The sequence below is a fragment of the Coregonus lavaretus genome (genome assembly GCF_964263955.1).
Source record: "Coregonus lavaretus genome assembly, contig: HAP1_SCAFFOLD_6198, whole genome shotgun sequence".
Classification (NCBI taxonomy): Eukaryota; Metazoa; Chordata; class Actinopteri; order Salmoniformes; family Salmonidae; genus Coregonus; species Coregonus lavaretus.
Window position 1 is genome coordinate 20001 of NW_028157284.1, and position 14357 is coordinate 34357.

General features: G+C 40.4%; 1 protein-coding gene across 1 annotated transcript in view; it reads right to left on the reverse strand.

Annotated features, from left to right (window-relative positions):
- Positions 1–13738, reverse strand: part of LOC311125584 (NLR family CARD domain-containing protein 3-like) — a 26870-nt gene extending 13132 nt beyond the window's left edge. Inside the window, exons 1-8 of the mRNA XM_084199609.1 lie at positions 13676–13738; positions 12711–12809; positions 11995–12111; positions 11573–11657; positions 11215–11443; positions 9809–11003; positions 9231–9677; positions 1473–1646 (exon numbers count right to left, since the gene is read on the reverse strand). Coding sequence (XP_084055735.1) covers positions 1473–1646; positions 9231–9677; positions 9809–11003; positions 11215–11443; positions 11573–11657; positions 11995–12111; positions 12711–12793 — 2330 coding nt within the window. The 5' untranslated portion in view covers positions 12794–12809; positions 13676–13738. The remainder of the gene's footprint in view (positions 1–1472; positions 1647–9230; positions 9678–9808; positions 11004–11214; positions 11444–11572; positions 11658–11994; positions 12112–12710; positions 12810–13675) is intronic.
- Positions 13739–14357: the final 619 nt, after the last annotated feature.

Below are 14357 nucleotides of genomic sequence, written 5' to 3' on the forward strand. Positions count from 1 at the left end.
TAATGAATGACTAGTTGACAATCTCTGTAAACTTCAACGGTGTGTATTCATGAATATTTCCAATCATATGTTTACACACTAGAGAGATATTCTACATTGTTGCTCCAGTGTGTCTTACTGAACATGACCATGATCAGAGTGAAACATCATGTTGTGTTTGACACAGGGACCACCTGACACAGGGAAACTGAGGTGACATCAAACCAAACATGAAACCCTGGATAGAGGGGCTCAGTGAATGTGGTGTAGAATGTGTACAGGTGGGTCAGTGTGTCAGAGGAGACTCTGTAGAAGGACAGAGTGCCGGCTGGCCAGTCCAGATACACTCCTACTCTGTGGGATCTGGAGGAGGGGACGTCTATAGTGGTGGGATTATCATTGTGCCAGGCAACACAACTGTTGACAGAGTAGAACAGACTCCAGGACTTGTGATTCCATCCAATCCCACTGTCATTACCACTTCCTCTCCTGCTGATTCCTTTATATGCCACTCCTATGTAAGCCCCTCTCCCACTCCACTCTACCTCCCAGTAACAGCGCCCAGTCAGACCCTCTCTACACAGCACCTGTTTCCAGTCAAATCTCTCTGGGTGATCAGGATACGGCTGCTCCTCTCCCCTCCATGTCACCTTTCTGTTCTCCTCAGACAGAGAGAGGTGTCTGTTTACTGTGTTTGGATCCAGTGTGAGATCACAGACATCTGATGGATGAAACCAGACACAATATTAGAAATCATCATCATTCATATTAGAATGATTATATGTTATACTGTATAGTAATATAAAACACACTTATTCCCATTAATTACACACACATCCTGAACACACACACACACAAACAAAAACACATCCTGAACACACACATCCTGAACACACACACACACACAAACACCCTGAACACACACACACACACACCTTCATGCATGCATGAACACACACACACATTTCTAAAGTAACACGAACACGCCACACACACACACAGACACACACATTGTCAAAGCAACTCTTTGTAAACTTTGGTGTCCCTGATTTGTGCTTCTGTAGAACTACAGCTGATATTTAATATGACCAAGTAAGTAATGATGGTGGTCTTTGACTTTGACTTCACTTGAATTAAGACTTATTCTTAGTCATATTCTTCACAGCAGTCAACACTCACATTTTCTAAGTCCAGGTTTTATTGTTTTCTCTCCACCATGTTCCACACTGTAGCGGTAAGCAGAAGAACAGACAGTCATTGAGGGATACACCTGAACTCACACACACACACACACACACACACACACACACACACACACACACAAACACACACACACACACACACACACACACACACACACACACACACACACACACACACACACACACACACAGCATATAACTTAGTCCAAGTGGTGGTCAGAATGTTTGTCTTAACTAGTCTGATAACTCCAACATGTCTGATATGAACATTGACATAAACCCTCTACATACTTGAGTTTCTCCAGTCTGCAGTGTGGATCCTCCAGTCCAGAAGAGAGCAGTCTGACTCCTGAGTCTCCTGGGTGATTGTAGCTCAGGTCCAGCACTCTCAGGTGTGAGGGGTTTGACTTCAGAGCTGAGACCAGAGAAGCACAGCCTTCCTCTGTGACTAGACAGCCTGACAGCCTGCAAAGAGTCAAATCATATTAAAACCACACTGCTATTCTTTGGTGGTGAAAATAGAGTGACAGTATAATTTTTTTCAACTTTTCAGATACATCAGTTTCCTGAAACCTGCCATATGTATTCCGAAATGGATGTACTGTATCATTATAAAAAATTACAAATGATCAAAATGCATATTACAAATATTTGAGTAGACTGACCAGTAGATAACATTGAGTAGATAACATGTTTCTAAACACTACTAAATGAATCCAGATGATGCCATGATTAAGAAAAATCATGGATCAATCATGAAAAATGATGAGTGAGAAAGTTACAGAGGCTACAACAAAACATGCTAACCTCTCACCATTACCAATAACAGAGGGGGTATGATCCTTGTTCCTCTGTAACTTTCTCATTCATCATCATTCACGATTCATTCATGATTATTCATAATCATGGTAGCATCCACATGAATGTAGAAGTGTTGAGAAACATCTTCTATTCTTACTGACAATACAAGTGAAGTGACTTCAAAATGACAGGACATTATTCACCATTCAGTTTCTATTAGGAAAAACATAATCCAAAACACAACCAAAACAAACTGCAAATGTTTTCAACAAGTTTGTAGAATCACAAGCTTGATATAATCACTGCGGGCAAGGAATATGAGACCAAATACTAAACTTTTGACTACTGTAATAGACTATAAGTGAATTTGTCCAAATTATTAAGACTTTTTCAAATGGGAGAACTACATACATAAAGTGCTTTCATTTCTAAACCGTAAAACAGATATGTATGAAAATATCCTCAATTAAAAGGTGACATTATATACTGTCACCTAATATGAAACATTCTATCTCAAATCCAAAATGCTGGAGCATAGCGTCAAATTTAAAACTGTATGCTTCACTGTCCAAACACATATGGTGTGGACTATGTGTGCCTGGTAAACACATGTGGATCTGGTGAACAGTTATCACTTGTTGACCAACTACAGGAATACTGACCTCAGAGTCTCCAGTTTACAGTGGGGACTACCCAGTCCAGCAGAGAGCAGCTTCACTCCTGAATCCTTCAGGTCATTGTTACTCAGGTCCAGCTCTCTCAGGTGTGAGGGGTTTGACCTCAGAGCTGAGACCAGAGAAGCACAGCCTTTCTCTGTGACTAGACAGCCTGACAGCCTGCAAATAGTAAAATAATGTTAAAACCACACTGCTATTCTTTGGTGGTCAAAATAGTGGCAGTATATTTTTTTCAACATATTCAGATATATCAGTGTCCTGAAACCTGTCATATCTATTCAGAAATGGATGTATCATTATTAGAAATGACAAATTATCAAAGTATTGCTTATAGAGAGAAACATGTATAGTCCAAATATTTGAGTAGACTGACCTTAGCAGTTTAAAAAGAAGTATCAGTCAAAAGACAGACAGTGAGGTATCATATTTTGATTGTTTTGAGTATACAGTCCACACTAGGGCTGTCTCCGACCCAGAAAAAATATTGGTTTACCGAAAGTCGTCTGTTCTTTCAACCAATGATTGGTCGAAATTTCAAAAAGTGTATTTTTCCATAGATAGATGTGTTTTAGTTTTCCCAATTGCTAAAACACAATTTTGCAAACTAGGCTGGTTTTATCAAAATACTTAACACAATTCACAAAACCACACACCCAAACTGGAAAATACCTAATATATCCTGCAAAATGAAGCACTGCAACCAAAAACTACATATAGCATTATCAAAATCAAACGTTTGCACGAAATGGCACACACTTCATTCATATTACCAGATTTTTGTCTAACCAACTACACTCTGTTGGGCATAATTAAAAGCACTGTCATCTTTAGTATGCTTTGCCATAATACTAAAATAGTTCAAATTGTAGAAAATTCTTCAGATTGTTCACATGCACAGAAATATTTGCAGATACACACACATGCTGTTGAAACATTTGTATTTGTATTTTTCACCAAACAAGTCAGTGCAACATATGCACAGCAGATATATTTACATTGCACTGAAAAAAATATGCTCACAAAAAAACAGTAAACTGAAAAAGAAAATTGCAGAAAGAATGTGCAGAAAAAAAATATATAAAAAAAAAAGAGGCAAGAAAAATAATTAGGCAGCATCTTGCAGCACAGCTGGATCTGGCCACAACGCCTCGTCCACATCACAGCTGGGTCTGGCCACAACGCCTCATCCACATCACAGGCAATATCTTCCCTTGCCAGACATCGAGGGAAGAAGCGCCTTGAGTGCCTTATCCATCCCTGAATCGCACCCACATCAATCTCATCACATGCCTCTTCCATAGCCTGCACAAGAGGCATGCGCACAAAGGGCTGCCGGTCTTATACCTTCCACCGCCATGCCGAAAATAACTCTTCTGTGGGGTTCAGAAATGGTGAGTATGGTGGGAGGTATTGCACGAGAAATGGTGGGTGGTCAGCAGACCAGTTTTGGACTGGGGCTGCACGATGAAAGCTCACGTTGTCCCATACTACAACGTACCGGGTTCTTTGATGGTCTGCATCATTCATACGCTCTGGTGGTATGAGAATGTTGTGGAGTCTGTCCAGAAATGTCAGAATATGGGCTGTGTTGTATGGTTCAAGGTTGGCATGACGGTGGAGGACACCATGCGTATTGGAGATGGCAGCGCACATTGTGATGTTCCCACCAAGTTGGCCAGGAACATCTATAATGGCTCTGTGGCCAATGACATTTCTCCCCCTTCTTCTGGTCTTTGCTAGGTTGAACCCAGCCTCATCTATAAAGATGAACTCATGTGGGATTGCATGAGCATCCATTTCCAGTACTCCCTGAAAACAAAGAACAAAAGCAGTCAATATGGTGTTATCCAGTACACTGGGAAACAATGTTGCGTGTAGTGTACTGCAGTCAATATTGTACTTACATCCACATATGCTCGTCTGACCTCTTTGTTTCTTTGAGAGTTTCTCTCAAACGGCACCTTATAAAGTTGTTTCATTCTGAATTGATTTCGCTTGAGAATGCGAGCCAATGTGGACAGACTGATTCGTTGAATGTTGTTGAATATGGTGTTGTCTTGGAATGATGTGGCTTTGAATTTCTCGTAATCTGATTTCATTAGTTTCTAAAACCAAGTTTACAATGGCAGCTTCCTGTACCCCGGTGAACATTTGACCCCTTCCTCCACCATGGTTGCGTCTCTCAGTCCTTTAGAAAAACTAAAAAACTAAAATATAGGGCTTGGACAATGCAGCCTAAAGATATTTCCCCAACAGTAGAGTAAATTGTACAGGAAACATGTAGACATCAGCCATTCATGAAGTAAACAGGTGTCACCCAACTGATACACTATGACATGGGGTGTACTACATAGAGTGAAATAAATATTGGTTACATACCTGTACTCCAATCTAAATGTGACACAGGCGACAGTAAAACGGCTCAAGTTGGGCTGCACTCTCTGTCCAGCCTCTCGCATTGTCAGCCCATGGTTGATGACATGATCAACTAAGGTTGCTCTGATTTCATTTGAAAGTTGTTGTCTTCTTTGGCCATGAACTCCTCTACCAGCTCTACCCCTACCTCTCACTCTTCCTCCCCCTCTCATTCTCACCCTCCCTCTTCCTCTTCCTCTTCATCTCTCTGCAACATCTTCCATTGTTGTTGTAAAACAAAAGGTGCTCACCTGTGGTCTTTTCATAGTGCTTACTTCCTGATTGAAGTGGTAACAATTAACCATTGAGGTGTTTGGCCAGGTGGCACATGTATTGGCCAATTAGCTTATGTAGTGTCATTTCGAATGGCAGTGTTTTGAAATGGCAAACGTGACTTTATGTCAGATTGTTGTGTCTTATGCAGAGAACTGTGTGCAGTGCATTTAAAAAGTGCCATTTTGAATTGCAAAATGTGTGTAAAGCAGAAAATGTTTTTAGAGTTTTGGAGACTTGAGAAGAGGTTTGGCTCTCTGTGTGTCAATTTAAATAATTGTGCTGTGCATGTCATTTAAAATCAACTATATGCACTGAGCTTGTCTGATGCTTAAAGCATACGGTTTGATTAAATAAGACAAATGCCTCAAGAGGGCACCAGAGATCTAGATAACCAGAATAACAAAAACTTAACCTGACCCAACTATTCTCCTCCCGCGCCTGCTGGCTTTCTCAGATCCTGCCATTACTCTCCTGAAGTTGCTTGTGAGGCTACACGAGGAGTCGGCAAACCATTCTCATGTGGAATGCCAATTTATCTTCACATTTCTACCGATCTGCGTGCCAGTTATGGTTTTCATATGCAAATGTTCGTGAAAAAGTTTTTGTTTTTATATCTCAAAATCATTGTCATATGGTTAATCAAAATTCTATCCAAATCTAAATGAAAATGAAACAAACCTAAAAAGTAACTTCTGTTGCCATTTCCAACTATGTAAAAATAGCCTACATAAAGCCCAAAAATAAAAACATTGCAGCCTGCAGGTAGGAAATATCCTGATAATAATACATCTCCTATAAATCACATCTGCAAGGAACTTGAAACATTGTATAAACCGTTAACTTGGGCCTGGCAGGAAGCTTGTACTAGTGAACTTGCAACATTGTATAAAATATTATGGGCCCTCAGAGTTTCCTGCTCCAGTGAGCTCGGGACAGACACAGCTGTAGGCGCAAGGGATAAGAAGCAGTGCTAGACTTGGGCAGGAGCTGACCGGAGCTGAGTACCGGCACCTCAAATGTTCTACTGCTTGAGCTCCTGTTCCTCTTATAGAATATTAGCTCAAAAGTATTGTGGAGCTCCTGCATCTAAATATATACAGTTCCAGCACCCAAAAATAGTACCGGAACCTGTTTCAGACCAAGTAAAGCACTGATAAGAAGTAATCAGGTAGGCCTATTTTATGACGTTTCCACTGGATCAGAGCATTTTTCCCTTTTCACACTATGTGGTTATTGAAAGGGAGAGAGCTGGAAGGATTTTTCAAACACATTGAGGAACAATTGTAATTCTCAATGGATGTAAAAATAGACTTAATTTGCTTGCTGTTTGAGGTGAAGAAAACATTATTTTGAGTAACTCCAAAGGTCATTAGTGGTGATGCGTTAAGCCAATCAGAAATAGTATCAGATCCCCAAATGGGCACATTTATATGCCTACATTTGCTAGCAGGCCAGGTAGCCTATAGACCTACTTCTATGCGTGCGCATCCTTACTCAACATTGACAGGAACGCTCCAAACAAAAGACAATGACTAAATTGACAAAACTCGTAAATGGAATGAAATTAACCATAACTTTTTCTCACAAGTGTAGCATAGGTTGTGTGCTCTGCAAACAATGTGTCCACTCTGACAATGAGAACGGGAAGACTGGAATAATAATATTGAATATATTAAAGTACATTACCGTAACCACAGTAACAAACATTGTAGATTATAAATTATACGAATTAACGGTAAATGTACTACTATTGATATACATAATGGGGAATTGATATACACTAACAATCAAATTGTTATCACTTGTTGACCAAATACAGGACTACTGACCTCAGAGTCTCAACTTTACAGTGAGGATTCCCCAGTGCAGCAGAGAGCAGCTTCACTCCTGAATCCTTCAGGTCATTGTTACTCAGGTCCAGCTCTTTCAGGTGTGAGGGGTTTGACTTCAGAGCTGAGACCAGAGAAGCACAGCCTTTCTCTGTGACTCCACAGCCTGACAGTCTGACAAAGATATCATCAAGATTTCACAAACACACTTTTAATTTAACACGAGTAGTGTAGAAGGACAATAGCAGATGCATTTGGTTTATTCTCTCAAACAACATATAGATTTATCTTATAATTGTATGTAGTCATATTGTTATACTAATGTGAATATCAATGCATTGATTCAATATGTTTTTCAATATAATATTATATATTATATACAGTGGGGTAAAAAAGTATTTAGTCAGCCACCAATTGTGCAAGTTCTCCCACTTAAAAAGATGAGAGAGGCCTGTAATTTTCATCATAGGTACACGTCAACTATGACAGACAAATTGAGAAAAAAACATCCAGAAAATCACATTGTAGGATTTTTAATGAATTTATTTGCAAATTATGGTGGAAAATAAGTATTTGGTCACCTACAAACAAGCAAGATTTCTGGCTCTCACAGACCTGTACCTTCTTCTTTAAAAGGCTACTCTGTCCTCCACTCGTTACCTGTATTAATGGCACCTGTTTGAACTTGTTTTCAGTATAAAAGACACCTGTCCACAACCTCAAACAGTCACACTCCAAACTCCACTATGGCCTAGACCAAAGAGCTGTCAAAGGACACCAGAAACAAAATTGTAGACCTGCACCAGGCTGGGAAGACTGAATCTGCAATAGGTAAGCAGCTTGGTTTGAAGAAATCAACTGTGGGAGCAATTATTAGGAAATGGAAGACATACAAGACCACTGATAATCTCCCTCAATCTGGGGCTCCAAGCAAGATCTCACCCCGTGGGGTCAAAATGATCACAAGAACGGTGAGCAAAAATCCCAGAACCACACGGGGGGACCTAGTGAATGACCTGCAGAGAGCTGGGACCAAAGTAACAAAGCCTACCATCAGTAACACACTACGCCGCCAGGGACTCAAATCCTGCAGTGCCAGACGTGTCCCCCTGCTTAAGCCAGTACATGTCCAGGCCCATCTGAAGTTTGCTATAGTGCATTTGGATGATGAAGATGAGGATTGGGAGAATGTCATATGGTCAGATGAAACCAAAATATAACTTTTTGGTAAAAACTCAACTTATCGTGTTTGGAGGACAAAGAATGCTGAGTTGCATCCAAAGAACACCATACCTACTGTGAAGCATGGGGGTGGAAACATAATGCTTTGGGGCTGTTTTTCTGCAAAGGGACCAGGTCGACTGATCCGTGTAAAGGAAAGAATGAATGGGGCCATGTATCGTGAGATTTTGAGTGAAAACCTCCTTCCATCAGCAAGGGCATTGAAGATGAAACATGGCTGGGTCTTTCAGCATGACAATGATCCCAAACACACCGCCCGGGCAAGGAAGGAGTGAATTCGTAAGAAGCATTTCAAGGTCCTGGAGTGGCCTAGCCAGTCTCGAGATCTCAACCCCATAGAAAATCTTTGGAGGGAGTTGAAAGTCCATGTTGCCCAGCGACAGCCCCAAAACATCACTGCTCTAGATGAGATCTGCATGTATACCAGCAACAGTGTGTGAAAACCCTGTGAAGACTTACAGAAAACGTTTTACCTGTGTCATTGCCAACAAAGGGTATATAACAAAGTATTGAGAAACTTTTGTTATTGACCAAATACTTATTTTCCACCATAATTTGCAAATAAATTCATTAAAAATCCTACAATGTGATTTTCTGGATTTGTTTTTCTCATTTTGTCTGTCATAGTTGACGTGTACCTATGATGAAAATTACAGGCCTCTCTCATCTTTTTAAGTGGGAGAACTTGCACAATTGGTGGCTGACTAAATACTTTTTTTCCCCACTGTACATATTATAATGCATATTTTTCTCTAAACTGAATATTTATTCCTGATAATAAGTACTGAAATGTCATTTTATGTACTCACAGAGCAGCTCTGGAGGTTTTGACCACTGGCAGCAGCCTCAGAAGACCTTCCTCTGATCTGGAGTATTTCTTCAGGTCAAATACATCCAGCTCCTTTTCTGAAGTCAGCAACACAAAGACCAGAGCTGACCACTGTGCAGGTGAAAGTTCTTCACTGGAGACACTTCCTGATCTCAGGTATCTTTGGATCTCCTCCACTAGAGAATGGTCATTCAGTTCATTCAGACAGTGGAACAGATTGATGCACCTCTCTGGAGAGGGATTCTCTCTGATCTTCTTCTTGATGTACTTAACTGTTTCTTCATGGCTCTGTGAGCTGCTTCTTGTCTTTGTCAGTAGACCTCGTAAGTGCTTCTGATTGGACTCCATTGAAAGGTCCAGCTTTCCCGTCTCACTTTGTAAGGCTTTATCCACAGCACTCTTGTAGGAAGTAACTTCAGGCTTGTCTCTGAACAGCGCAAAAACATTCCTGGACGTTGATTGCGGTTTGGCCGTTAGATTCTCATTGTTGTTGATGAATGAGAGGAACACATATACAGCAGCCAGAAACTCCTGAATGCTCAGATAACAAAGCAGTACACCTTGTTCTGGTACAGCCCACATTCCTCTTTAAAGATCTGTGTGCACAATCCTGAGTACACTGAAGCTTCATTGACATCAATGCCAGCCTTTTTTAGGTCTTCTTCATAGAAAATCAGATTGCCATTCACGAGCTGTTGAAAAGCCAGTTTTCCCAGTGACAGAATGCTCTCTTTATTCCAGTGTGGACCTGTCTCTTCTTTCCCAAGATACTTTTCATTCTTCTGTTTGGTATGAAACACCACAAGGTGTGTGTACATCTCAGTCAGAGTCTTGGGCATCTCTTCTCTCTTATGTTTCAGCATGTGTTCAAGGACTGTTGCAGAGATCCAACAGAAGACTGGAATGTCACACATGATGTGAAGGATCCTTGATGTCTTTATGTGTGAGATGATTCTGCTGGCCATATCCTCATCACTGAATCTCTTCTTGAAGTACTCTTCCTTCTGTGGGTCATTGAACCCTCGTACCTCTGTCACCTGGTCAACACACCCTGAAGGGATCTTATTGGCTGCTGCAGGTCTGGTAGTTATCCAGAGGAGAGCAGAGGGAAGCAGATTTCCTTTGATGAGATTTGTCAGCAGAAGATCCACTGAGGTTGACTCTGTGACGTCACAACAGATCTTGTTCTTCTGGAAGTATAGGGGCAGTCGGCACTCATCCAGACCATCAAAGATGAACAGAACTTTGTACTTGTCGTAGTTGGAGATTCTTGATTTTTTGGTTTCCATTGAGAAGTGATTGAGAAGTTCATTCAAAGTGTGTTTTTTCCCTTTCATAAAATTCAGCTCCCGAAAAGGGAATGAAAATACCAATTGGACATCCTGATTTGCTTTTCCTTCAGCCCAGTCCAGAATGAACTTCTGCACAGAGACAGTTTTTCCAATGCCAGCGACTCCCTTTGTCAGCACAGTTCTGATAAGTTTGTCTTGTCCAGTTAAGGGTTTGAAGATGTCGTTACATTTGATTGCAGTCTCTGGTCTTGCTTGTTTCCTGGCTGTAGTCTCAATCTGTCTCAGCTCATGTTCATTATTGACCTCCCATTTTCCACCCTCTGTGATGTAGAGCTCTGTGTAGATCTTATTGAGAAGTGTTGGATTTCCTTGTTTAGCGATCCCCTCAAATACAAATTGAAACTTCTTCTTTAGATTAGATTTGAGTTCACGTTGGCAAATCACAGCAAGCTCATCTGAATCTATAAATAACACAGAGGATATTAATATTCCGTCTGATTTAATGCCTACAGTATTGTAAGACTGTGTTATAAAGTTTGACGAGGTCACTAGGTGTTGTGTTAAGACTGCTACAATATCATTTAGTTACACAGCTACTTTAGCTGTACTTTAGCTACAGCTTTTAAATGTTTGTTATAAAACAGCATTCAACATGAGGCAGACAGCTCTTACTTTTCTCCAGTGTGTCAGCAAGCTCCTTCTGGTTCATTTTCCTCAGGACGTGCAGTGTGATCTTCAGAGCCCCCTCTCTGGCACTGCTCTCCTGCTTCTCATCTTCAGCGTCCACCACTTCCTTATCCTGCTTCTGACTCTCAAAGCCTTCTGGGAGTTCTGGACTAAGAATCCTCTTGAACATCTTCAGCTCGTTCTTCACAAATGTCATAATATTCTCTTCAAGCAACTGAAATAAATCAAGTAAATAAGTTAAGAAAGAGACTAAATGCTTTCTCATTAACACATGAATGAATGATTGACAGATCAACTTTACTTGAGGTAAACAAAAACAAATGTACATAACAGGACCACATACACTGAATATGGAGGCCAGGTCTGTTTGATGACTCTGGGAAGACTGACCACTGAGCATCTCTGACTCTGATCTCTCCTGTTGGTTTCTGGGGACAAAACATGACATTCCTCATCCAGGGAGTGCACACACACACACACACACACACACACACACACACACACACACACACACACACACACACACACACACACACACACACACACACATACACACACACACACACACACACACACACACACACACACACACACAGGGAAGGAATGTTGTGTTTGTTTAATATTGTTTTAGGACTATGAAAATTGAAAAAAGGATTAGCCTATGGATTATGAAAACAATAAAAATAAATGGGAAAATGGGAGAGGAGAAATGACTAGAGACAGTGTTGTTTAACTCACTGACCATGACCCATGAGTTCTTCTTACCTTTGTTCAGTAGAAAAGTCTCCCTTTCCAAAGTGTAAAGGGGGTCTCATTGACCAATCACTCTTCATGGACACACAGCTGGGTACAGGGGAGGCTGGTCTCTCCTGCTTGATTGGGCTTCAACACAACAGAGACAAACATTACATATCTCATCTACTCTGAGCTCAGATGGGGAAACATATGAAGAGTTTCATTCCAAAACACTTCATATCCTTTTTCAGAAATGTTGGTAAATTAGCTTCTATTGTTTAAATAAATTATGAAACCACTACAAGGCTTTATAAAGTGTTTTACACTTAAACATTTCAGACTTGATTTTCCCTGATGAAAAATGTACCAACCCCTACAACACATTTCCATTAATTATAATCCACATAATAATGCACATTTGCTGTTCTTGCATGATTATTTTCCTGCTGTGAGAAACTGGGTCAAATTAAGATGTCATCTGTAAATGCATTAATCTTATAATAGCTAGGTGAGACAACCACATATCACAGTCAAATATAAAGGACACGAACATTACATTCCAGCTAAACAATGGATATAAAGCGTTTTGTAGAAAAAAAAAATCATTTTCATACACATCTACAATCTAGAACAGTTATATTGAAGGTACCCATAAGCAATACTTTCTGATGAAAAAACACAAATGTGATTTTTTTTTGTATATAGCGTTTTGGAATATAAATTCTTAAACAATTTTGTCAGCTCACCTCTTAGCTTTGGTGTCATGTCCCCCAGAGAGACTCATTTTAGAGGCAGGGCCCCCCTCCTCTCTCTCCCCAGAGAGACTCATTTTAGAGCACTGACCCCTAAACAGAGATCCAGCATGTTGGTTGTCTTTAACACAGTGACAACTAATTTGAATGTCAATTGTTCTCTTTGATTCATTATCTCTTCGAAATAAAACAGTTTACTAACAGACACATCCAAACAGTCAGGTGATGTAATGCAATTACTTTTTCTAGCCCAATGACTCCTCCACCAGGCCTGAAAACTAGGCCAAAACATAGCCCCTGATAGGCCAACATCTTATTTCAGACAGCCTCCAGTAGCCTGGGAAATATGTAGGCAAGATGTAAGCTGAATGATTTAGCAGCTTGCTTAGTTCAAATTGACAGATTATTTTATTTAACATGAATAGCAAGGCGATGTTGAGGTAGGAAGTGCTTCTGTTGCCCAGTAGCCTGCTGGAATAGGCTACTGAGGATGGGGTCGTAATTTCAATCAATGAATTAAATATTAATAATATGGATATGAACTGAATAGGCCCATGCTTGTCAACAACAGCCAGGTTATTTTTATACCTGTAGTCTAATCTGGCTGACTGCTACCTTCAATCTAATGCATTCTAACATCTGATCAGCAATTGCAATAGAACTGTGACCATGGTGACACTTCATGGTGAATTAACTTAACATGGCCATTAATAATTACATAATAACACGAGGCTACAACAACAATAAACTGAAGTTAAAGGCTTACTTTAATGACAATGATAATAGCCTACCTCATAACATGTGGGCCTACTGATTAGTTTCCACTTTGAAAACTGCGGTCTGTCAGCAACTCAGCTCAAGTAGCAGTTCTACTAACTAGTAATATCTCATTCCAGGTATTCATTCTTACTCTGTCCTTTAGAATAGATTATTATTCAGAAATACTTAGAAATACTCACTTTATTTTTTAGTTCTCTCCATATAGTGTTTTCTGCTCTGTCGTCTCAAAATGGATCCTGTACAAAAGAACAACTTTACTTTCTGTTTCAGCTCAACCGTCTCCCCATCCTGATAATAAAGTGTTTTATTGGTATCTTCCACTAGATGGCAGTAAACACCTGCTGTAACTAGACTTTACAACAGTATGTGTCCGGTTTCTTGGTCCTGGTGACTCCTGGGAAGTGTCTCAGAGGAGGATTGCTGACCTAGGATCAGGTCTCCCTGTCCATGTAATCTTATTCATTATGATTGTTTTGTCTCATGTCTCTTTATATTAATATACCCTGGGGACCATGTAGCTGTATTGAAAATACCTTGTTGTATAACCTTCATTGTTGCTCCACTGCCTGCAACATCGTATTGTTTTGAACAGAACCATTACCAGGCAACATTGGAATTAGTTTCTGAGTGACAGTGAGGAGAACCATTACCAGGCAACATTGGAATTAGTTTCTGAGTGACAGTGAGGAGAACCATTACCAGGCAACATTGGAATTAGTTTCTGAGTGACAGTGAGGAGAACCATTACCAGGCAACATTGGAATTAGTTTCTGAGTGACAGTGAGGACAAAGCAGGGTTCCCCCAACTCGCGGGGCGAATTTGGCCCGTGGGTGGTTCTATTCCCACCCCCCCACCCCATT